General features: G+C 40.5%; 2 protein-coding genes across 2 annotated transcripts in view; both read left to right on the forward strand.

Annotated features, from left to right (window-relative positions):
- The first annotated feature begins 2113 nt into the window (after nucleotides 1–2113).
- LYRM7 (LYR motif containing 7) lies at nucleotides 2114–15163 on the forward strand. The gene is made up of 5 exons (XM_075079588.1): nucleotides 2114–2221; nucleotides 4625–4697; nucleotides 5309–5379; nucleotides 7821–7902; nucleotides 14536–15163. The coding sequence occupies exons 1-5, from the start codon at nucleotides 2204–2206 to the stop codon at nucleotides 14610–14612; spliced, it is 321 nt and encodes a 106-aa protein (XP_074935689.1). The 5' UTR covers nucleotides 2114–2203; the 3' UTR covers nucleotides 14613–15163.
- A 511-nt stretch (nucleotides 15164–15674) lies between these two features.
- Nucleotides 15675–22621, forward strand: part of CDC42SE2 (CDC42 small effector 2) — a 116736-nt gene continuing 109789 nt past the window's right edge. Inside the window, exons 1-2 of the mRNA XM_075079593.1 lie at nucleotides 15675–15835; nucleotides 17428–17557. The gene's annotated coding sequence lies outside the window, so the exon portion shown is untranslated. The remainder of the gene's footprint in view (nucleotides 15836–17427; nucleotides 17558–22621) is intronic.

The raw sequence follows: 22621 nt of genomic DNA on the forward strand, positions 1-22621 counted from the left end.
AAATAGATCTATGAATAAAGATCATTTCTCCTGCCGATGGATTAAGTTTCTTTATGAGGTGTATAGTCCTTCAAATAAGAGCAATCAGGAAATTTGACATATTAAAAATATTTAGTAACAGTTTAGTGTTCCCACACTTCAATCACCTTTGAATGTAGTTGCAATTAAACAATGAAACGGGCTGTCTATTGAAGCTAAAAGTCTAGCAAAGCAGTAAAGCTGATTACATTTAAAATCATTATGCTGCCTTTAGCTAATACTGGATGATGCGTTATTGAATTGGTGTTTTTTCTGGAGAATGGCAATTGGATTTTAAAGTAACAGACACAGCCCTGGGATGGCCAGGCCGAGGCTGGGCTGGTCGGCCAGGCTGTAGGCAAGGCATGGAGGGGCTGTGGGGAGCTTGGTGTGAGCAGCCGGAAAGGTAACCTGGCCAGAAAGGGAATACGGCTGAACAGGAGAAAACATCTGTTGAAAAACACTGGCAGAGAAAATGCCTGTCAGCCTGGGAGCTGTGAGCCTGGGGACCAGACACACCCTTTAGAAGCGTGGCTGTCCTATTTTAAGTGCAGCTGGGTATCTAGAAACCAGAGACATCCCAAGATACCGTTGATAAGTGCAGAAACAAGGCACTGTAGAGAGCAACGTTTCATCTGAAAAGGTCAAAAATAGTCTGGGAAAGGAGGAAACCCCCCAAGAAAGTAAGACCAGGTAACTGCCATTGGCTGTTCTAACTGCAAGAGCAGGAAAACAGTCTGGCAAAATAAAAATTGATCTGGAATATGAGCAAACATCATTATCATCTACTGGCTGTTCCAGGTGGAAGATGAATGCTAACAGCACCCATTGGGTGCTCACGGTGGTGGCATCCTGTGCCCTCTAACGTCTCAATGATATAAAAATAACTTTTTGCCAAAATGTCTCTGTCTCTAAGACCATCCTGTGCCACACATGCTTCTCCTTTCCTAAACAGGCTAAGACCTCCGCAGAAACTTCCTATGAGATGGTGGACTCCCAAGACTCCAGGCTCCGTGCCGCAGATCATCTTTGAAGAGAGACTTGTTAGTTTGCAGCCCCCCACTGGGACGCTGCCTAGCCGGGTGGGTCTGCCCTCCCACCGCTGTGATGGCCGGGCCCCCCCCTCTGAAATCGTATCTCACTTGGTGTTGCTATTATAGATCCGTACAAGTAGTCTGTCGTAATGTATCTGCCCTTATAGTGATGTTCAGCTGCTTTGCTAGAGGTCAATTTGTAGTGACATGCCATGGCAAGTACCTACAGGTCGGCTGTTGCTGCAGTGTTGGTTGTTGCTATACAGCCAATGGCTGCTGTTATTGATCGCTGACAGTAATTTGTAGTAGCTTGAGACAGATGTACATTTGCTTTATTAACCACCGGTGCACTTCGTAGGGGCGATTTTCGTAGCAGTACACTTGCTAGCGGAGATTATATCATGTCCGTCTGCAACGAAGCAGAGGAGTGCAGCGGGAGAAGCGTCCGTGCCCCGCTGCCTCAGGGAGCCCTACGGCCCCAGGCCGGCCGCCATTGCCGTGCTCTCGCGGCCTGGGGTGCCCCCAGGACTGTGGGGGGGTGGCGGGCGGCCACATTAGTGCACCGACTGCTACCATCGAGGGCAATCCTGGTGTCAGAACCTGTAATTCCTCTCTAGGTCACCTGAAGAACCACGATCAGGTTTATTTTTTCCAAAGTCAGGCTGGTTCTGCTAACCTTAGTCGGCATAAAAGCAGGGTGGTTGTTTGGTTATGGTTTTTCTGTAGCCCCAGTCAGAATATTTTCTGCAAAAGACGTTCAAACAAAATATGAAACACCCTGATCGGTTCTGGTAAATAATCCTTGATCACCTCAGTGTCAGCACTTTTTTTTTTTAAAAAAAAAAAAGTTTAAATGCCATTGAGCGCTTCTGGGAAATAACAGGGAGCGGTGTAAAATAATGTGTTGGCCTCAGATTAATGGCTTTCCCGATACCGGTTTGAAACAATGAGAATTTTCTTCAGAAGAGAACGGGTAAGATGTGTCGCATTTTGGGGCGCGGGGGCGCCCACGGCAGCTCTGCCCGGAACCACGGCGAGGGTGAGCCGCGCTGGGCGGGGCAGCATTGACGGGGGCACCCGGCGGCACGTCGTGTGCTATCGTCACTTCCGCCTCTACTGCCGCCCCGGGCCGGAAAAGGAGGGCGGTGGCCATGGCGGGCCGCCGGAGGGTGAGCGAGGGGGTGTGTGAGTGTGGCGCGCATGCGCGGGCACTAACGGCCTCCGGTGTCCCGCAGGGAGAGGGGGTCGGCCTCTGCCTGTGAGGCCCCGTCTGGCCGCCTCCCGAGGCTGGCGGCGGGGGCCGGGCGCTCCCTGCTCCGGTGCTCGGGGGCCGCCTCCAGCGAGTCGGAGGCCGGCCCTGCCCGTCCCCGCCTGGCAGGCGCCCCGGGTGGTAGCGGCGGTCCTGCTGCGGCTGGGTGAGGGTGGGCGGGCTGCCTGCCGCCGGCGGGACGTCGCCGCCATTTCCCGGCCGCGGCAGGGGCTTTGCCCCCCCTTACGCCGCCCGGCGCCCCCGGGGCGGGCGGCAGCGCCCTCTGGGCCCCCTCACAGCTGCGGCCTCAGGCTGCGAGTAGTAACGAGGCACACGTTATATATATTGGGGCGAGTTTTGCTTTGCGTATCACTGCGGGGTAGGTCTGTAGAGCTGAAAGGAGTCTCTGCATTAATATATCTTGCTTCGAAATAATCTAAAATAATTTAGTCAAATCTCTGAAGATACATTTATAGCGAAGAAATTTATTTCCTGGCTTTTAATTCTTTTCACAGATTCAGCCATCTAGGGAATGCTGCAATTAAAGGCAACATGGCTCCCTTCAGTTGCTAATTATTAAGGACACACCACCTGAAAAGGAGTTGGCAGAGCCCTTGATCTTTCTTACAGGTCTCTGCTCAGATTGGTTTAACTGATTGTCAAGTCGCATACTGATTCTTGTAAAAGTGACAAACGTTTTTTATTTAAACATTCATAAGACTCTTACACAATTGAGAATGCACTAGTTTGTCCTCTTTCCAGAAAGATGGGTAATGCGGTAGCGTATTCTCAACAGGATGCTAAATCATAAATTGCAGTAGAAATTATGAGGTGGTCTAATCCACGTGGTGAAGCAAGATTTGAATTTGTTCATATTTGTAAGTTGTCCCTTAATAGCACTAAAGTTGTGGTAGTAGTATGTTAAAGAAGCAGTACTGAACTGGAATGTTGCCCATTCTCACTGTTTTATGTCTTCTCTTCCTAAAAACTGTCTTTTGTGTACATTTCTGGATGAATTATATCAAGGTGTAACCAAGTGACCAGCTGAGCGGAGGGTGAGAACTTAGCTTGAAAATTTGAAAATATGTTGACGTGTGTTGGAAGAAATTGCTTTAAATCTGCCAACGACAGCCCGCAAAACAGCAAGCTTCTCTGAAAGCTGAGGCAATGCTTTTTTCAAAAGGGCACTGCCAGGGTGGTTTTTATTGGCCTTCTAGGGGACAGTCTTTTTACATCTCTGGCTCACAGATGCAGAGCAGGCTGATAAAGATGGTCATTTCTGTTACATCCCTCGGTTTCCACTGTGTTCCTCTAAGAAAGTTTTGGATTATTAATTGTGAGAAAACGGTTTAAGATTATTGTGAAATACCTGTAACTGTGCCTTCTAGAAATGCCAAAGCACACTAGAAAGTACTAGAAATAACGAAAAAAGTTATCTTTGTAACTTTTTTTTTGTGCTTGTCAGAGATTCCTGCGAATCCTGGACAATCACCAAAAAAGTCTGACAGGGACTGGACGACTTCTGTAGTTCATTAGTCTGTATGAATAAATGGCCAAAACACATGACTATGAGCTGCGATTCTCAGTGGTATTGCTTTATATGCATACTGAGACGTGTCACCTTTATAATATAGATCCTAATTTTCTTGAGTGTTTGCTCTTACTGAAGTGTTTGTTTGCTGATGCAGCGATTATATTTAGGGGAGGACGTTGCATTGTGTTGGTTTTGCCACATCCCCTGTAGAAGAAGATTATGCCTAGGTATTATACAGAGAAATGAAAGATAATTGTAGAATTAGTTAATATACCATGTGAGATCGTTCTGAAATTCACTCTTCTCACGTTGGCTTGTAAGTGTGAGAAAACTTTAGCCATTTATATTTCTTTTTTTTTTTTGTAATCGGAGAATATCCAGTGATGTACCCTTGATAGTCACTTCAGGAGACTTGACTTCTAGAGGTATTCTGATTCTGTTGGGTTATTTGATATTGGCACGATAAGTATGTTTGCACCAATGTATTTCAGGATTATATTCTCGTCATGCCAAATGATAATTTAGGAGTGTAGTGCTCATATTCTCTAGCATCTTAGATTAACTTGAAACATCTAGAACTGTCTAGGATCTTGACTTTCTCACATCTGCTTTGGCTGCAAGTTGTTTGGTCAGGAGTTGAGGTAAAGTAGGTACTGATTCCATACCAAATTCTGTACTAAATGGAAAGAACACAAAAAATCAACCAGAACACTCTTAATTGCAACATGTTTGTTTTAACTAAGAATCCTGTTAGCAAACAAGCTAATACTATTAATGTTGTGTTGACAGGTTCTGAAGCTTTTTAAATTATTACACAGAACCCGGCAAGAAGTTTTTAGAAATGATACCAGAGCCCTTGAAGGTGAGATGCTGTCTTTGTGTGGTGGATGCTTACCCATATTTGTGTAGAACTTTGTTCTCTGAACACAGGGAAAGAAAATTCTTAACATAGTCTTCCTTTAATTATTCCCTTCCACATTTTTAAGTAATCCTTGGGAAAACTTGTGTGTCCATAACCAGACATCCTTTAATTTGAAACAAAAAACTGGTTGTTAGACTTAAGCACTCGAGCCATATCTCATAAGGAAAACATCTCTTTTTGGAATCTTGGTGTTCTTCCTGGGATTTTTTTTTAAACGTTCTCTCTTCAGTCAAAGCATTTGAGTTGATTCACTTTAGGTACAGTTGCTCCTCAGAGTATAAATACTGCTTTTTTAGTAAACGAATTTTTAGTAGTGGCTTCTATATGTTAGCTATTTTTAAAGATCAAAATGCTAGATAGGCAATCATATTTTATTCCTATACCAGTCAACTTAAAATATGATATCACCTGAATTCCATGGAAATCTTAAAATACTTCGGGCAGAGTGCACCAGGAAAGTGCTATAAAGGGCTTAGGACTCTGAGCTTTGAGGCAGCGACAAAGACAAGATAGAATTTTTTGTTCACACTTCAGTTTTTCTGTTTATTTAGCTGCAAGACAAAAGATAAATGAAGAATTCAAAAATAACCAAGATGAGACATCTGAAGAAAAGATAAATGAGGTACTTCATATTTTAATTGGGTTTTTTTCCACTTTGCATAAGAATACTTATATAGGAGCTTTTTACTTAAAGGATCTTTAAACCAGTGTAAGGACTGATTGAGACATTGTGAGAGCCAGATGAGTGTAAAAAGGCTTTGACTTGGATTTTTGTTTATAAATATATTGATACCTCCATGGCTATTAATAGTATGTTATAAAATTTTGCACATGCAAAAATACATAAGGAGAAAGTGTCTTCTGGTAGTTCAGTATGCTTATTTTGAAGCTTACAATAAAATTATGAAAAAATGCTTTGTTGCTATTTTCATGTAACTATTTTGTATACTTTACTCATAAATATTTATCTGAGCTGTGCTCACTTAAGTTTACCTGGTCTTTGTTGTATAGACAAGCACAGACAGATACAGAGAAATTAAATAATCTGTTCAGCCACTGGCACACATGAGAAGTTATTTTGATTTCTGATCACAAACAAGGCAGCATCTTTTGTGGGAGGCAAAACACAGCCAAATGATCATGACTGTTGTAATATAGAGGTATTAATTATACTGCTGGATTTTTTTTGCTGCTTCTTTCCTCGTGGTACATTAAAGGGAGTAGAACATTCTGTTATCTCACTATGTAAGTTACCTTTACTCAGTTGTTCTTTTAACACTTTTTACTGAGTCATTTTTCTAGAACTTACTGAGGCCTGAAATGGAACTTGTGTATTTTAGGTATTTTAGTTCTTAACATCCATACAGAGTGAAAAATTTCATCCTTGTCATTCAGCCTTTTAACAGAATGTATTTACATTGTCATTTGGCACTAGTTGGAAGAAAGTGCCTCCATCTGCCCTTTGCAGAAGTAAATCTAAACCTTTGCATCATACCAGCCGCTGCACACTAATGTAAATCATTTAGTTAATACTTTCTAGCATTTCTGCTTGTTACCAGACCTCTGTAGTAATAATTCTCTGTTTTTCTGGTGTCTGATCTGAAAAATTGTACACTCTTTTTTGTTATAGATGTACAGGTAAAATACTTGCTGTAATTTTTAAATCTATGTTAGGAATGGCAACCTACAAAATGCACATATGTGACTTTTTAGTATGGGTCAATTGATACCTTGATTAAACATGTCAGTGGGAGGAATTCTAGGCTTTTATCACAACTACACAATCCTAGACTATCATAGAAGCTGTCATGTTTATTTCATATACATATGTATATATATGAATAGACTTGGATGCAGAGGATCTGAATGAAATGATATAAAGGACTTGTGAGAATTTGGGCAATTGCTTGCATAAACGCTGGGGTTTCAGTGTTCTGCTTTGGGCAGCAGCTAAAAAAATGAATATTGACCAACCAAATGTGCATTACTGTGCCAGAACAGAAAGCTGCAGTGTCTTTTAATTGACACAAAATACTTATGTAGTGACCTAAGGAGGTGGGAGTAACTATTTGCAGTATTAGAATGAGAGATGTGGCAGCTGCGTCTGCTGCAGAGTTTTACTTCAGATCACAAGTACGCTTCTGAAGTTACCTTGGTTATCTCTGCTTCCTGTGATTTGGCTTGATTTGTGAAGCAGTCACAGAGCAAATAGCAGAACTTAAGATGAAGCACACCTTCCACTTCAGATTCAGGAGCATGCAGCCTAACCGCGAATGGACATTTGATAGGGGGAACTGGAGGATACCAAGTCTGAACCCTTAAAAGGGAAAAGGAGGAGGAGAAATTCAGTGTAGATGTCAAGTCCTGAGCTCTAACTCTTGCAAAGGTTCACTTCTGTTGGTACACACTACTGCCTAGTATACATGTCTCGCATGTGCAGTTTCATTTATTTCTGAGACAGGTAACATACAAGCAAGTATTTGGCTTCTCTTAATTGTTCAGCAAAACTAGCAAGGGTGCTTTGGCTTATCCTCTTAATAAGGGAAGGCATTCTGGGCCTTTTGCCAAATACTAATGCCTCTGCTAATCTTTAGGTAGAGCCTTGTTCCTGTACTGTTTTTCTGGGAAACCTCAGTATTAATGACGAGCAATTCGTTCAAGAGAGGAATGTTAAAAGAACCAGATTGCCCTTTTACTGGGGATAGTCAGATGTTATTGAGGCATTCACCGATGTATTTGACCATTGGAAACAAATACTTGTTTTGGTAGTTGCATTCTACTTTATTCGTTTGCAGTTTTAATTGGGTGTGTATATTTTATTCTACTGTACGTTACTGAGCGGAAGTTTCCTTCCACTCGTGCTGTATATCGAAGTAGCTTATATATCAATCTGTAAGTTATTCCAGGATCCCAAAAGTAAAAGCCATGCATAGATAGTTCATAACTAACTGCATAACAGAACTGACTGGCTTTATTTGAATAGCCGTCTAGTATGGAAAATGCCTTCAGGAATAATTACGTATCATTTAAATTACTGTGTTGTGTTTTTTTTCCTTTTACTAGCTTCTGAAAATAGCTTCAGATGTTGAAGTGATTCTGAGAACTTCAGTTATTCAGGCAGTTCACACAGATTCTGACAAAATATGTGAGTAAAGCTGCATGCTAAAAAATGTTTAAAAATGTTGTGGTTCAGTAAATAAATACAAAACTTGAAAACTAAGTAAAGGGATAGAGAGAGCAAAAGTCTGTCTGTCATTTCTTTTCCCAAACCCTTAATTTAAGCCTGTTGACTGATGTCGCTACCTAGAACAGGTGGAGGTTTCAAAGGTCAAAGTTTCTACACAACTATTTTGAAATGTGGAGGCTGGTTGAAAAGAGGCAGTGACTGCATTTAATGCCCTTATTGAGAGAAGAAGTTACACCTTGATAACTTGACTATTCGGAGTGACAGCAATGAGGTAGCAAGTTGGCGTGCATGTACTGGCTGGTCAGTCAGTATAGGCCTAAATGTAGTAGCCGCAGTGTCTGTAGGTGCCTGCTCTACCAAATAGGTAGAAGCTGCCTGAGGAGAATTAGCAAATGCAGTATGTATGCTGTCCATAGAATAGCTTTTTCTTTGAGGATTGAGTGTTCTTTTCTGAAACCTTGTTCTGACAATTTAAGTTACCAACTATGCCTTGGAAGATTTGTGACACAATGATGGCCTTGATGCAAAGCCTATCAAATTTTGAAATTTTGGTTCCTGGTTTAGAGGTTCTTCTATTTTGCAGTCAGACACAAGAGAACTAGTAGGTTCTGTCTACAAATGTATGGTGGAGCTCTGTATGTCATTTCCTTTCAATTCTGTTTTAGTGGTGTCTGCAAAGCTTTGTAAAGGTTTCCAGTTCTAGATTTGGTAAAGCATCTAACTTTAGAACAGCCATTATGATGATGCCAAAGATACGACTAGACAAGTGTTGACCAGTGTGACTCTACAGTGGTCTGAGGCAGATGACAGGTGAAGAGCAGGAACAGAGCAAGTGAACTTTCACATCTCCCAGCTCTTTACACCTGGCAGCACTCTTTGAGCCAGAGATTGCTTCTGTTTTAGTTATCCTCAGTAGGTTTCTCTCTCATGAACTTGTTCCTGTCAACCTATGCAAATATCTTGCTTCCAAGAATGAAGCTTGACAAAGAATTTACTCTGGTTTTTTATGAATAATCACTCGCTGTACTGGTCCTATTCTTGTTACTATCCATTTGCACCAAGCTGTTCATGAGTTAAGCCCCTCATTGCCCACCTTTTGTTTCAGCACCCACAAGGAACAGCTTCTGTGTGAAACAGCAGGTGAATGCCTGTGATCATTCGGTTGCTATTCGCTGCACCATTTTCAATTCTACTATATTTCAAGACGATTAAGAGCTTGCTGTCTCATTCAGAGCTGAGCACAATCATCAAGCCATGGGCAAACCAGGCATTTATACACACAACGATGGCACAATGAAGTTTCTTTTTCATTCTCAATTGGTTTCCTAGTCATTCCTAATTCTAAATTTCATTTTTGGCTGCTGTGCATACATATATTTACTTAATTTTACAAAATTACCTTGTATTCATTAAACTCATCTGAATGGTCATAGTCTGTTTTGAACGTATCACTTTCTCTGTGAGGTTAGATTGGGGTTTTTTTTGACCTGTGTGCATTGCATGTCTACATATAATTTTCTCTGTCGTTTACTGGATATTCAGTCAAGTCTTAAGCTTATCCTGCAATTCTTCACAGTAGGCCATTTTCTTAAAGAACTTGCTCAGGATGGCATCATTAAAAACTCTTCTTTTCCAGGTGACTTACAAATACGTTGAACAGCACAGATGCCAACAGAAGCAACTCTAGAACTCTGCTTTTGATGTCTCTCCATTGGGAGGCCTGTTCGTTTATTACTTCCTACAGTTTAACCAGGGACTTAACCATGCAAGACCTTCTGTCATAATAAAGCTATTGTTTTCTTAGAAGCATTTGCTGAGGGACTTTTGGGAATCTAAGCATGTTGTGGCAGCCCCATAGGAGCTCTTCAGAGAACTCCAGCAGGGACTGTAAGGGAGAACTTGCCTTGCAGAAGCCACATGTGTTCATGTTCAAATACTAAGTTATATTCTAATGCTGTGTGAGCTTGTGGGGATGGGATTAGGACAGCTAGAGCCCACCTGAAGTTGATCTTGGCAAGGAATGTGAAGCACAGCAAGAACAGCTTCTACAAGCATATCAACAGCAGAAGGAATAGGACCTGGTTAACAAAGGACACGGAAGAGACTGAGGTGCTCGGTACCTTCACTTGTCTTTACTATTAAGATTTGCCTTCAGGAATCACGGGTCTCAGACCACTGGGAACATCTGGAGTGAGGATGACTTACTTTTGGTAGAGGAGGAAAAAGCCAGGGAACATTTGAACAGATAGGGCATACACAATCCATGGGACCTGATGTGATGCACCCGAGTGCTGAGGGAGCTGGCTAATGTATTGCAAGGCCACTCTTGGTTGTCTTTGACAGGACATGGTGATAAGGAGTTGCCTGAGGACTGGAAGAAAGCAAATGTCACTCCCCTTTTCAAGAAGGGCAAGAGGGAGAATCTGGGAAGCTTCCAACTGGTCTAAGAACAGAATGAGGAGTGGGAGTAGTCAGCAAGGATTGACGAAGGGGAGATCTTTTCTGACCAGTCTGATACCCTTTTATATTGAAATTACTTTACTCAGCTGACAAGGGGAGGGGAGTGGTGACTGTCCGTTTTGACTGTAGCAGAGATTTAATGCTGTCTCTTTTAAAATCTCTGTAAACAAAAGGTGATAGAATTGCATCCACCTAATTTTGCAGCCTGCATAAAAGGTGGCATTGTGGTTTCTGTGGAAGAAGGAGGACTTCCAGAGTCTAGTACTGGCCAGGAAAACTTTGTCCTGCAGCAAAAAATGTGGAATGCCTTCGTACACAGGGTACATTTGACGTGCTTATAAATGCAGAGGATGTCATTATGCACTCTCTTGCCCATTTTTTTTTCGATATGTGTTTTGGATAGGTCTCCGTTTTGCTTCTTATCCTGTAATTGATCTTACTGCGGTAAGAACAAAACAATCTTGAAACAGCCATCTCAGTTTGAGAGCTGTCTGGTTTCTGTATTTGGAATATATATTGAAGTGAGAACTATTTAGTCGTGATAATGTAATGAATTTTCACTTAAAAGATCAGGAATGCTTAGGAAAGAAATCCAGAGCATCATCATAGAAGTTCACAGCAGAAGAATAAACAGTATATATTAAAAAAAGTATAGAATGGGTAGATATTCTTACTTGTCCTGGTATAATGAAAATGTAAAGAGCATTCAGTGAAGTTGGAATTTACATTCAAAGCTAGCACAAAAAAAAAAGCATTTTTATTTTATGCAGTAAAAAGGTCACGGCAATGAAGAATCTTTGTGGTCAGGAGCAAGGTATTACTCAAATTACAGAACAGCAGAAGATTAAACTTGACATTTAGCTTGATGTTGTAGTGAAGGAGTAAAAGAAAATCTCCTTACAGAAGGAATAGATAGACCTTTATACCATGACAAATTGATCAGTAACAGAACATTATTCCTAAGTGCCATTCTCTGAGCAGGCTTCTAATGTGTTCACATCTTTCCTAAGAATCCAGCTTTGATTAGTCAGCACTCTGAACTAGGCAATTCTGATATAGCTCTTTTTGTATTATTAATGTCACCAGTAGCACAGAGTATGCCATTAGAAAATTTCTGACACCAGAAATTCAGAAGTTTAAGGAAGTTGTGGTAATTGTCACCATATTTTGATAGCAGTTTATGCTGAATAGCATGGTCAGCGCACTGTGTGAAATTGTACCTATAAATGGATGTGGTTTCCACTGCTGCTCCATTTTGTTTAATATCTCACCATCCTTCCTTGTTTGTAAAGAAAAGTTGTCTGAGATTAAAAAGAGAGGAAAAGCTGGAAGTGGGATTTCAACTTCCAGTTGAATCTATGGCTAGGCAGTGTTGTGGTTTAACCCCAGCCAGCAGCTCAGCCCCTCACAGCCGCTCACTTTATCCCCTGCAGTGGGATAGGGGAGGGAATTGGAAGGGTAAAAGTGAAAAGACTCATGGGTTGAGATAAAGTTAGTTTAATAGGTAAAGCAAAAGCTGTGCGTGCAAGCAAAGCAAAAAAAGGAATTCATTCACCACTTCCCAAGGTCAGGCAGGTGTTCAGCCATCTCCAGGAAAGCAGGGCTCCATCATGTGTAATGGTGACTTGGGAAGACAAACACCATCACTGCGAACATCCCCCCCTTCCTTGTTCTTCCCCCAGGTTTATATGCAGAGCATGATGTCATATGGTGTGGGACATCCCTTTGGCCACTTGGGGTCGGCTCTCCCGGCTCCAGACTCTCCAAACATCTTGTGCATATATTTGATGAAAATACCAAGTGGATCTTCTCACTTTGCTTGTTGGCACCTAGGAGCTCATTTCTGGCAGGAAGTTTGTTGTAGGAAATGCCTGTGTAGCTGTGTGAGTCTACTTACGTAGCACATTCAATGGGTATTCAAATCCAGTACAGCTTTGATTAAGGAAGTTTTAGGAGAACAAAATCAACCTTTTTGATCCTTAATCTGTATGGTCTGTGGTAAATTTTGTAGTGCCAATAGAATTACAGTTAGCTCCCTCCTTGCTTTTTTGCTGTCATCTTGTATTAAATGAGAGGCTTTGGCAGATTTATTAACAAAAACCCAAAACAAAATAAACAAAAAAAACCCCACCAAACCAGAAGTGCACCCCTAAGGTGGCTGCTTGAGTGGCTGTTGGCAAGTGAAAATAAGCAACCTCAGTTTAAGTTTGCTTTTTATAGTGTTTCACCTTAGGTGCCACATGTTTGTTTTGGAAACTTTGTAATGAAGGTTTACTTTGCTGTAATAGAAAGTATAGTGACCTATTTGGAAAAAAAGAAAATCTTGTAAAATACTTACAGTTGGGCTGTATTTAAGTTAGTATTACATCCTTGCTTCATCCCAAGTCATTGTCCACCCAAAAAAAGATGGAGTGATCAGTTGCTGTGTTCTATGAAGGAAGAGCAGGGGAAAAAGAAACTAGGTAAAATGTTTTGGAAACCTATTTCTGCAGCTGGTTTGCTTAAGTGAGTTACTGTCAGAATCTTTTGACTCTAACTTTTTGTGTTATAGCTAACAATATGCAATTTATCTACACCTAGTGTTTTTCTTTTTTTTTTCCCCCACTCCTGTCTCTCTAAACTAACTAATAACTGAAAAGAAAAAGGCAAAGATCTGCCTTAGTGAGAACAAATTTTCCTAAGGGGAACATGTTACTCTTTAAAAATAATTTGAGACGTAGTGGTGCATAGTTGTGTTGGGATTCACTGGCAAATCTTAAAACAACAAACAAAACAAACCCAATGAATTAGTCTGAGGCTTTCTTACTAAAGAGAAGATTTCAGTTAGAAGCTTGTTAGTCATATTAGACAATTCTTAGGAGTTTTTTTGTGTTTCAGTCTGAGTTATGTTACTGAGTGGTATACAAATGTCTCAGTTCTATTCATTTCACATTAATTTCAGATCAAGGTGTTACAAGTAGAGCTTACGCTTCAGTAATATACCACACATGCAGTAGGTTCTGGTGATTTTGATTTGGTGTGTTGGCAGTGTATGTTAAACTTAGCTTTGAAAAGGAAGGTTAAAAATTATTCTTTCAATCTTTATTTGTTTGAGCTTTTGCTTTTAAATACTTTATATCCAATTCTGTTTTTCTTTGGTGTTTCTGTTTCTTGCACCTGTTCTAAGTTTGTAGATCAACACCTTAAGTCAATTTACTCACAGGTGTTTTATATAAGAGACATGCAATTGAAATGTTACTTAAAGCTTGTAGAAACTTACTAAATGCATCAGTATCAGTACACAGATGCAGAAGAAACATACCTTCAAGGAAACCAGTTTTCTTTCTTGTAAGGTATGAGATCAGTGTAGTTTGGGTAGAATGTTACTCATTACACAGATGCACACAAACACAGGCAGTTTTGCAGGTTTACTGTACCTTTCACAGCTGTTTGACCTAGTGCAAGTACAGCATTATGGTTTCAGGTGTTTGCGCTGGAGCAAATCCAACATGACATACCTCCTTCCCTCCCTGAAGAAAGGACAAGCTGATTTTTGAAGAGCTAGGTGGCAAGAAATTAGAGTCAGGAAGAGGTTAAAATGGCGTATAATTAGACAAACCCCTAACACACTGTGCTTCTGTGACGATACAGTGTCTATAATTTTCATTTGATGCTTTCTTTTCCTGTTGGCATTTAGAACAGGTGTGACAATGAATATTACAGATCAGGTTCCAGGGCATTGGGAGAGAGGGCTAAGTCAAATTTAGTATCCATTTTTGGAACTGTTGAAGTAAACGTAATCTGTCTCAGGCATGATAAAATTGCTATTCCCTCTCTTGCTAAAAGTTACTGCAACATTTTACCATTTCTTATGGATTCTTAATGCTTTCAGAATATTTTCAGTGCTTTTAAAAGGAAAAAAGGGAACGCACTATTCTGACCAACAGAAGGTGAAAATCCAAATATAATTTTGTCTTGGGTAGATACCATGATGCTGCTTATACGCTCACCAGAAGTTTAGGTTCTCATTTCAGTAGCCTGATTTTTTTTGTAGTAACCTTATTTTTTGTTCATAAATGTAAGGACATCTTTAGAATCTTAAATAGTATTTCCCGTAAGATTATATTCTTACAGGTTTGTTTTCTGTTACAGTGCTCATACCCAGGAAGGATCTGCTACAAGACAACACTCCTTACTTTGATAAACCAACAAAAAAGCATGAATCCTGAGGAAAATACACCCTTCTCCCCAGAAGGTTAATATCCTGTACTGAGATCTCTGAAAACCAATAGTGGATACCTGTTTTAAAGATAAATTTTACAAACAGTTAAGTATTGTTACCAGGAAAACAGAGATTGAGACCAAGTCACTGATCTTGTTGTGTGCTGTGGTACCATCATGCACTTAGTATTGTGGAAGATACTACTATGTCCATGGAAACTCAAGACGCACAGTTCTCTCAAAAATACACTGCTAAATTTTGTCATTTCAGCCAGGAATGTTTTTAATTATGGCAGTCATCAGAGATTGTTTCCTAGTGATGCGGGATTCCTAAAAACTAAGTAAATGCAGTTCTTAATCCTGATAATGTCTATTTATAAGTTTGTTGTCAATCATATGCCACTTTGAGGTAATGAAAAGCCATCTTGTGGCACTTATCATTAAATCTATGCTTTGCACCAAAAGCATGATTTCTGGAGTCGTCATTAATTGTACACTATTATACTGTGATGTTTGAGAGAGTTCTTAAGGTTTATCTGAATAAATTGTTCAGGTTTTACAGATGGGAGTGAACATCACATCTCACAGAGTTAGTGTAGTGTTTTTCTCCTCCCCCACTCCTTTGAACGAGCAGCAGTGGCAGCGTTTGCTTTCTTAGCTGACAGCGGAACACGAGAACCCAGCTGCAACCTAACCTAAGGATGTTGTTTTAGATCATATGGTTTATGAATTTAAGGTTTTCGTTTTATCTTGTAATTAGCAAGTGACTTACCAAAGCATTTTCCAAAGAAAAGACGCCTGTTGCTCAGTTGCGAGTGATCTGACTTGCCTAGAGTGAATTTATGGTGGGTTTATTTAGTAAGCCCTTATCACTTCCACTTTTTTTAAAGGAGGCTTCTTTGCTTTTTGCGGAATTCATCACAATGATCTGTTCACATTCATTTTAATTGGTTAGATCAGATACAACTACAGTGATACATAGAATCTCCTCTGTGTGAAATCAGTAACAGGCACCATACTAGGATCTAATACCTCACACAGGAGTGAGGTAGCCCAGTAATATCTCTCAGCTCTGTTTCAGATCCCAGTGGTCCTGTTTATTTTTCATAAGCCTCCAAGATGTCAATATTGCATATCCATGTGAGTTCTGGCATGGCTTCACTGACTGAGTAGAATGGAAAACTAGTGCCTGCATATCCAGTCTCCTTTCCTCACACAGCGTGTTGGTGCGGTAAGTACTCCCTTCTTTAAAACTATTGCCTCTGGCTGCCGTGGGCAGGAGAGCCAGCAGCGAATACCTTGTCAGTAACCCTCTTCCTGTCGCACTGATAACTGCAACCATGGCAGCTAGAAGGCAGCAGGCAAATGATGGGAGATAGAATGAAATGAGTGCAGTTCTTGCTGTTTGTTGCAGTCTGGTGGCTCTGCTACAAAACAAACATCCTCTGTTGTAGGGGATATGCTGTTCTAGGCCGCTTGTGTTGTCTGCTTCCCTAAGGACACGGCATGTTTTGTGGCAGGCTGCAGAGGGGTTGAAAACCAGACTACAATGACTTTTCCTTCCGTAAGGAACATGAGAGGGGTATGGAAAGGAAAGAAAATAAAAGTAGTTGCAGTTCTAAAGAGAAAACAGAACATCAAGTAAAGTGACTAATTTTTAAGCAGAAATAATTAAATGGGGGTCTGGCAAGAATGACAAATGATACAACCATTAAGGTATACACCCCATGGCACACTGGAATTGGGGGGAATTAATCTCTTGTAGGCCCATTGCTTTAGGCTATGGAAGTTGTGTATTTGTGATTTTATCCTTCAGACTGATTTCATAGGACTGAGGCCTGGTAGGTCTTCACTCTTTTGGTAGTGATGGAGAATACTATTGCCTGTACCATGCAAGTTATGTACTAAAAGACTTAGTGATGTCAACAGTAGATGGCAGTCTTTGGTATGCTGTTTGAGGAAACCGCAAGTGGAGAAACTCTTCATGTGACTGTTGCTTCGGTATTTTTCTGCTGCCATGTGTTTTAGGTTTTTGTTTTTGACAAGAATTAACACAGTAATAGAAAGATAGTGTGGAAATGCCAACCTACAGGATCAGGCTTGGGATTTGACAGGCATTTGCATGCTTCATCTTACCTACACCTTGCACACTCCTAGTAAAAACACCGAATGAGTCACTTGAATAACACGCACAACTGCTGGAAATAAAGGGCATGATAAGAAAAGGTTGTTACAATTTAGTGGCGCTCAGAACAATTCTCCTTACACTCCTGTGCTGTATGTTTATGGCCTCTGCATTAGCATTCTGTGTTCCTGCTGTCCTTGTGCATTCCTGGGCAGCAAAGACAAACTGAATTTTGCAGCGCTGGGATGAGGAAAATCGAGTTGATAAGCAAAAGACTGCTGACATAAGAGACTGACAGGGCTGTCAAATAATGTTAAAAAGACAGGAAGTATTGTTGCATTCCCTCTGCAAAGTTTGAAGTGTTAGGTGAAACTGTTTAAAACTACAGGGGCTTTCACTTAATGACCTGGGAGGGGAAAAGGTTGGTGGCTCACAGTAATACTCTTCAATCACATTCAACTTTTTCAGGTTTACTGGAACTGCAGAATTTTAGAGCAGATTTAGAGCAATTTTTAGAGCAATTTTTTTCCAGAGTATACATCATCAGTCTTAAAAGATAAGCCTTAAATGTAATAGTTAAACTACAGTTTAAAGAACTATGACTTGTATCAAAAAAAATCTGTTGCAATCTCTCGTAGGCAGGCAGGAGATTCTGTTGAAAAGGGGAAAAGTACTTACTGCTTGTTCTGATGTGTTAGGGTTCAGCTGCTACAGCCAAGAGATCAGTATGGTCTAACTGCCGGGTGTTGCTGTCTGGAGGCGCTTCTGTGACCTGTATGTATATGTATACAAGAGCAGTGCTGCTTAGCAGGACCTGGTATTTTAAAGGTGAGTTTCAGGTCTACTCGAGGTAGTCGCATGCTTACAGAGTTTGGCAGAACAGATGTCTCCTAAGTGATGACGCATAAGAAAATTTGACAACTTCTGACATCATTCTGATTCTGTCAACTTTTGACATCATCTGCCAGAGATGTGTCTGTTAGAGCCTTCTGCCCTGGTATTCTCCTTCAGGAAGTCTTGACTCTCTATACTGTAGCTTTAATGAAAGCATTATATACATCCAAGGAATGCTTCCTGTTTAAATTTCAAGTTTTGGTTTTATTCTAACAACCTTTTCCTCTCCTTTATTTAACAATTTCAAAATACAAGGTTTCTTCAGATTTTTTTTCTGCAAGCAGTAGCTCAGGATAGGCATCAAGCATGGTATTAGTACATTTGCTATAGCCTGATGTTCATAGAACACAGGTGATAGATGTAATTATGAATTGCTTTCGTTTGCCTGGGTAGGATTTGTGTTAAAAGTCTTTATGATCTTCCAGTGAAACAGGGTGGCTTTTCTAATTTAGCAGGGCCAAATTAATCCCCTTCTCTCTTCCTGTGCTCTTTGGTAAAGAAAGCTTTAGTTGCTATTTTTACAGGGAGTGCTGTTGTACACCACAAAGTGACTCCACAAAGAGTTACCTGGAAGTAGCGTTAGGAGTTTAGTCTAGAAAAGTGGCTTGTACCTTCCCCAAGGTGCCAAGTTTTCAGGCAGTTTTTCTAGTAATATGAGATCAAGAAACCTGTGGCAACTTCAGTGACTAAATCTAGTATTAGCATTTATTCTTCTTCTTAGAGGTCATGCCAGCTGACGGAGCTGAACTAGTCTGAGCGCAGCATAGGATTATCAGTCCTGTTTGTATCATACTGGACATGTAAATAAAGTAATTTAGCTTCAAGTACTGGCAGTTCTTTACACTTCCTTTACAAAAGGGAAAAATATTGACAATTGAAAACTAAAAATAAAGGCTGACCAACTTACAGGAAGAGCTGAGTCCTAGTACTTCCCTGGCTTAGATAACACTTTCCAAACTACTTGCAACAATTTAATCCTAAACTCTGCAGTTTGGTGGGCTGTCAAATCTTTCATCTTTAGCTTTATGGGAAATTTATTACTTAACACAAAGCACAAATTGCAAAATGAATTCAGTATTAAGGCTGGTATTTTAGAGCTACAAAGGTTTGGTGTTTTGCTGACTCTAGTAGAAATCCAGTCATCTTTGAGTGTAAGATATATGTGCTTTTTATGGGGTAGATATCCAGATCTCTCTAATTCTGTTGAAAGACTTCACAAGTGAAGCTTTGGGATAGCATTATTCAGTTTCTTAAAAGTTCCTGTGACTTTTTTTTTTTGTGCCAGCGAGATAAATCTGAGGCGAGGAAAAGAGAGGAAGGGCACATTTTTATACTTTGATAAACAGCAGTAAGTTTTAATAATTTGCTCTTTTTATAAGCAAATATTTCCATTTAGTTAGCACTGTGGTAATCTGGTTTGCATCAGGTGGAGGAGTAAAAGCATCTACTTTTCAAATTATGCTTAATTTTTTCTTGCAGTATGTGCTTCAGCTTCCCATCTCATGGGAAGGCTATGGCTTGAGTCTGGGATTAGTCAGGATTAAATAAACAGCTGGTGAAACTATGGTCTGTAGGAGCTGGGAAGGAGGATGGCACTCTGCTTTAGGCCATAAAAATGGGAATAGTTCTACTGTTTCACTGGCTGCTGTAGCAGTAGCAGCCCTGTTCTCTGAGGTCTGTGTCTATGTGCAAAGGGTGATTCAGCTGCCCCCAAACTGTCCTTTCCAGCTGAAAGACATCTCCGTAGCTAAGCATGGGAATTCTGTCACTCTGCTCGCTGCGCAGTACGACTGTGGTAGTGAAAACAAGCAGGCAGTGACCCGTACAATACTCTACATTTTTTCCAGTCAGTTTGTAAAGGAAAAAATGAAAAGGTCATTGCAGTGCTTCCTTCCCTTTCTAAGCGTGTATTTAAGATAATAGTCTTTGGTCTGTTGCTGTCCACCTGCAGGTGAGCCAGCACTGATGTTTCTGTGTAGGTCTTTACCAGTTCATTCATATATTTTGGGAGGACTGCTATCCTCTGCTTCACATTTCCTCCTGACACTTGCAGAGGTACGGCCTGAAGTCAGTTTCTTGGGGGGTTTTTGGAGACTCAACACAAACTCAGCCCATGGAAAAACAAGTACTCTTAAGGAGAGGGAACAAACTTGTGCTTTTCAGAGTCAGCTGTGTCTAGCTATGTCATAACACAAAGAGTATGGCTTTCAGGCTGTAATTCCTTTGGATGTGATTTCAAACGCTACATATATAGTACACTCTCTGTAGGAGTTATTGTAAAATAATAGAATCATAGAATGGTTTAGGTTGGAAGAGACCTTTAAAAGTCATCTAGTCCAACCGCTCTGCAGTGAGCAGGGACATCTTCCAGTAGATCAGGTTGCTCAGGGTCCCATCCAACCTGACCTTGAATGTTTCTGGGGACGGGGCATCTACCACCTCTGTGGGCAGCCTGTGCCAATGTTTCACCACCCTCGTCGTAAAAAATTTCTTCCATATATTGAGTTTGGCCAACATGTTTTACTGGATCAGCAGGGAAGAGATCTATATAACAACACAGTACTGAGAAAGGGCGGAGGAGGAATTCTTACCTACCTGGAAATAGTTCCTGAAGGAATTTCCTTTTAATGCGAAGAACCTGCCAGATTTTTTTGGTCACTAGTATTTAATTATGCATGTGATTTCCTCAGTAAATATCTTCTGAACATGCTTTGTGGAAATACAAGCAGACAAGTGCTCTGCGGTGGGCCCTGCAGTGCTGACCGATAGTAGCTGAGGTGAGGCTGGCTCTTGTCAAACTGATGAATGAAATGCAAAATGAATGAGCATATGAATGAGCACAAGAGCATTAAAATTCATAGAAGGAAGAGCAAATGGAATACAGGAATATTAAGGACAGCTTTTGCACTAGTGAAACAAAAATGTCAATGTACTAAACGGTTCTTTAAACGATTTTCCACTAGAAATGTCAGATTTTCATTGTTTAATTGTAGTCTGCAGTGCAGACTCGAGGTGAAAGGAAGACTGATTATTTGTGGGCTGAAGAACAGAGGATTGAACAGAGAAATAATAAAGGCAAAGAAGTTATTTAATTTGCACTTGATTATGCTTCATTGCAGTCATAATTAGGACTGCTGTGTGTGCAGAAAGTAAATTCTTTGAACAGAAAGATTTAGGGTCAATTACCTGTTTTGGAGTCATTTTTGTATATAATTTTCCCTAAGTTTTTGCTTTTTCAGTTGCATTCAGTGGGACTTAGATAAATACTCAGCTGCAATGACTTGCAAAGACTATCTGTATTTTTATTCCTTATGGAGAAGGAAGGACGAGAATTTCCTCTACAGGGGGGGCTGTAAAACTCTTAAATGTTGTAATAGGGGGGATCAACAAATGTACCCATACTAGTTTCTGGTAACATTGTCTATACAGACACATTAGGAAGTAACCTCACAGCTTCCACAACTGCATCCAAATATGGGATTAAGTAGATTATGAACAGGTACAAGAAAATTCAACATGGCAACTTAACGTTGGACTAACAATACAAATACTTTCTAAAAAGAAAAGAAAAAAGGACTCTAGAAACTGTTTCATTTTGCCATGCTGCTAGTACATGCGTTTAGAGCAGAAGGCTTGGAGAAGGGCCGTGGGCGGGCAGAATGGTGGCAGGTATGCTGCTCTGTACTGTTTCACTTTAGCTACTGTGTGAAAGGCAAAATTTAGGGGATTTATGACTCCAAGGACAAAAGACCTGGGACAGGTAAAGAGTGCGTTACCTGCCTTTGTCAGGTGGGAGATGTATGTTATGATGCACCAGTTACATCAAATGACGAATCACGCTGCACAGCATGCTGTTTGATGTACTTCCCAGTCCCCTACAACAGGCTTGTAGCTTGACATTCTGCTTTAAGATCAGTGTTGGGCTTTCTTTCCCTGTTCATTTTTTTTAACAATGTTTCAATGAATGTTTAAAATTACAAACACTTAAAATGGAGAAAAAGCGTACAAATGCTGGCACGTGTGTTGCATCATCATTTCAGGATAGAAGACCCCAAATACGCAAGAGAAAAGGGTGCAACCCACCCCACCCCTGCCCCAAACCAGGGAACAAAGTGCACAACAGAGTTTCAGTGATCAACCAGCAAAGCTTGGTGCAGATTTCATCACCTTGTTCTCGTACAGTTGCATTTATTTAAAACTAAATTTTCTAGCACATGAAGTAGTTACTTAAGTGATTTACTCAAATATACAGTGACCCAAACCACAGAAGTTAAGTCAGGTGATCTCTCGGGGATTTCTCCTAAGCGACGTTTCCTCTACTCCATGTCAAAGAAAGAAAATAAATAGGGAAAGCTGAAATTATAATGAAATAAAAAAAAAAATCATCTGAGCTGCCTGTAACATCTGGCACACTTTCGAAACTAAAAATCCTATTGACTCTTAGAAAAACAACCTCTGAAAGTAACGGCGCTCTACATTTTAGCAAGAAAAGGAAATATTAAGAATTTTGTTATTCTATTAATTATTTAGGGGACTGTTTCATATTTGGAAATCACTAGGCATTACTAAACAGAGGTTCAAAAAGCTACTATTTATTAGAACAGATCAAGAAAGAATGTTTTATACCCATTCTAATGTGAAATTAGGAATAAACTAAGATTAGCTAAACAGTGATCTCCAAGGATGTATCCATATATGTAAGGAAATGAAGAGGAATGAGCTGCAGTTCTGACTGATGTAGAATAGCGTACTTTCACATTATGACTACCCTTCAAATGTATGCCCTCAGAAGGTAAGGTATGGCTGGGATGGTTTGGCAGCCTATAACGGGGGCTGAGGAGAGGAAGTGGGGAAAATATAGGCTGAGTATCAAGAAAAGCATGAAGTGCAGCTCTCTGCTGTTAGTTAGACTCTGCTCAGTATCTTCTCCTAGCGAAGCATTGCCTCCAGGAAAGCGGACACCTGTTTTGTTGGGATGTTTGAAGTCTCACCTCCCAC

Source organism: Phalacrocorax aristotelis, chromosome Z (assembly GCF_949628215.1).
Source record: "Phalacrocorax aristotelis chromosome Z, bGulAri2.1, whole genome shotgun sequence".
Taxonomy (NCBI): domain Eukaryota; kingdom Metazoa; phylum Chordata; class Aves; order Suliformes; family Phalacrocoracidae; genus Phalacrocorax; species Phalacrocorax aristotelis.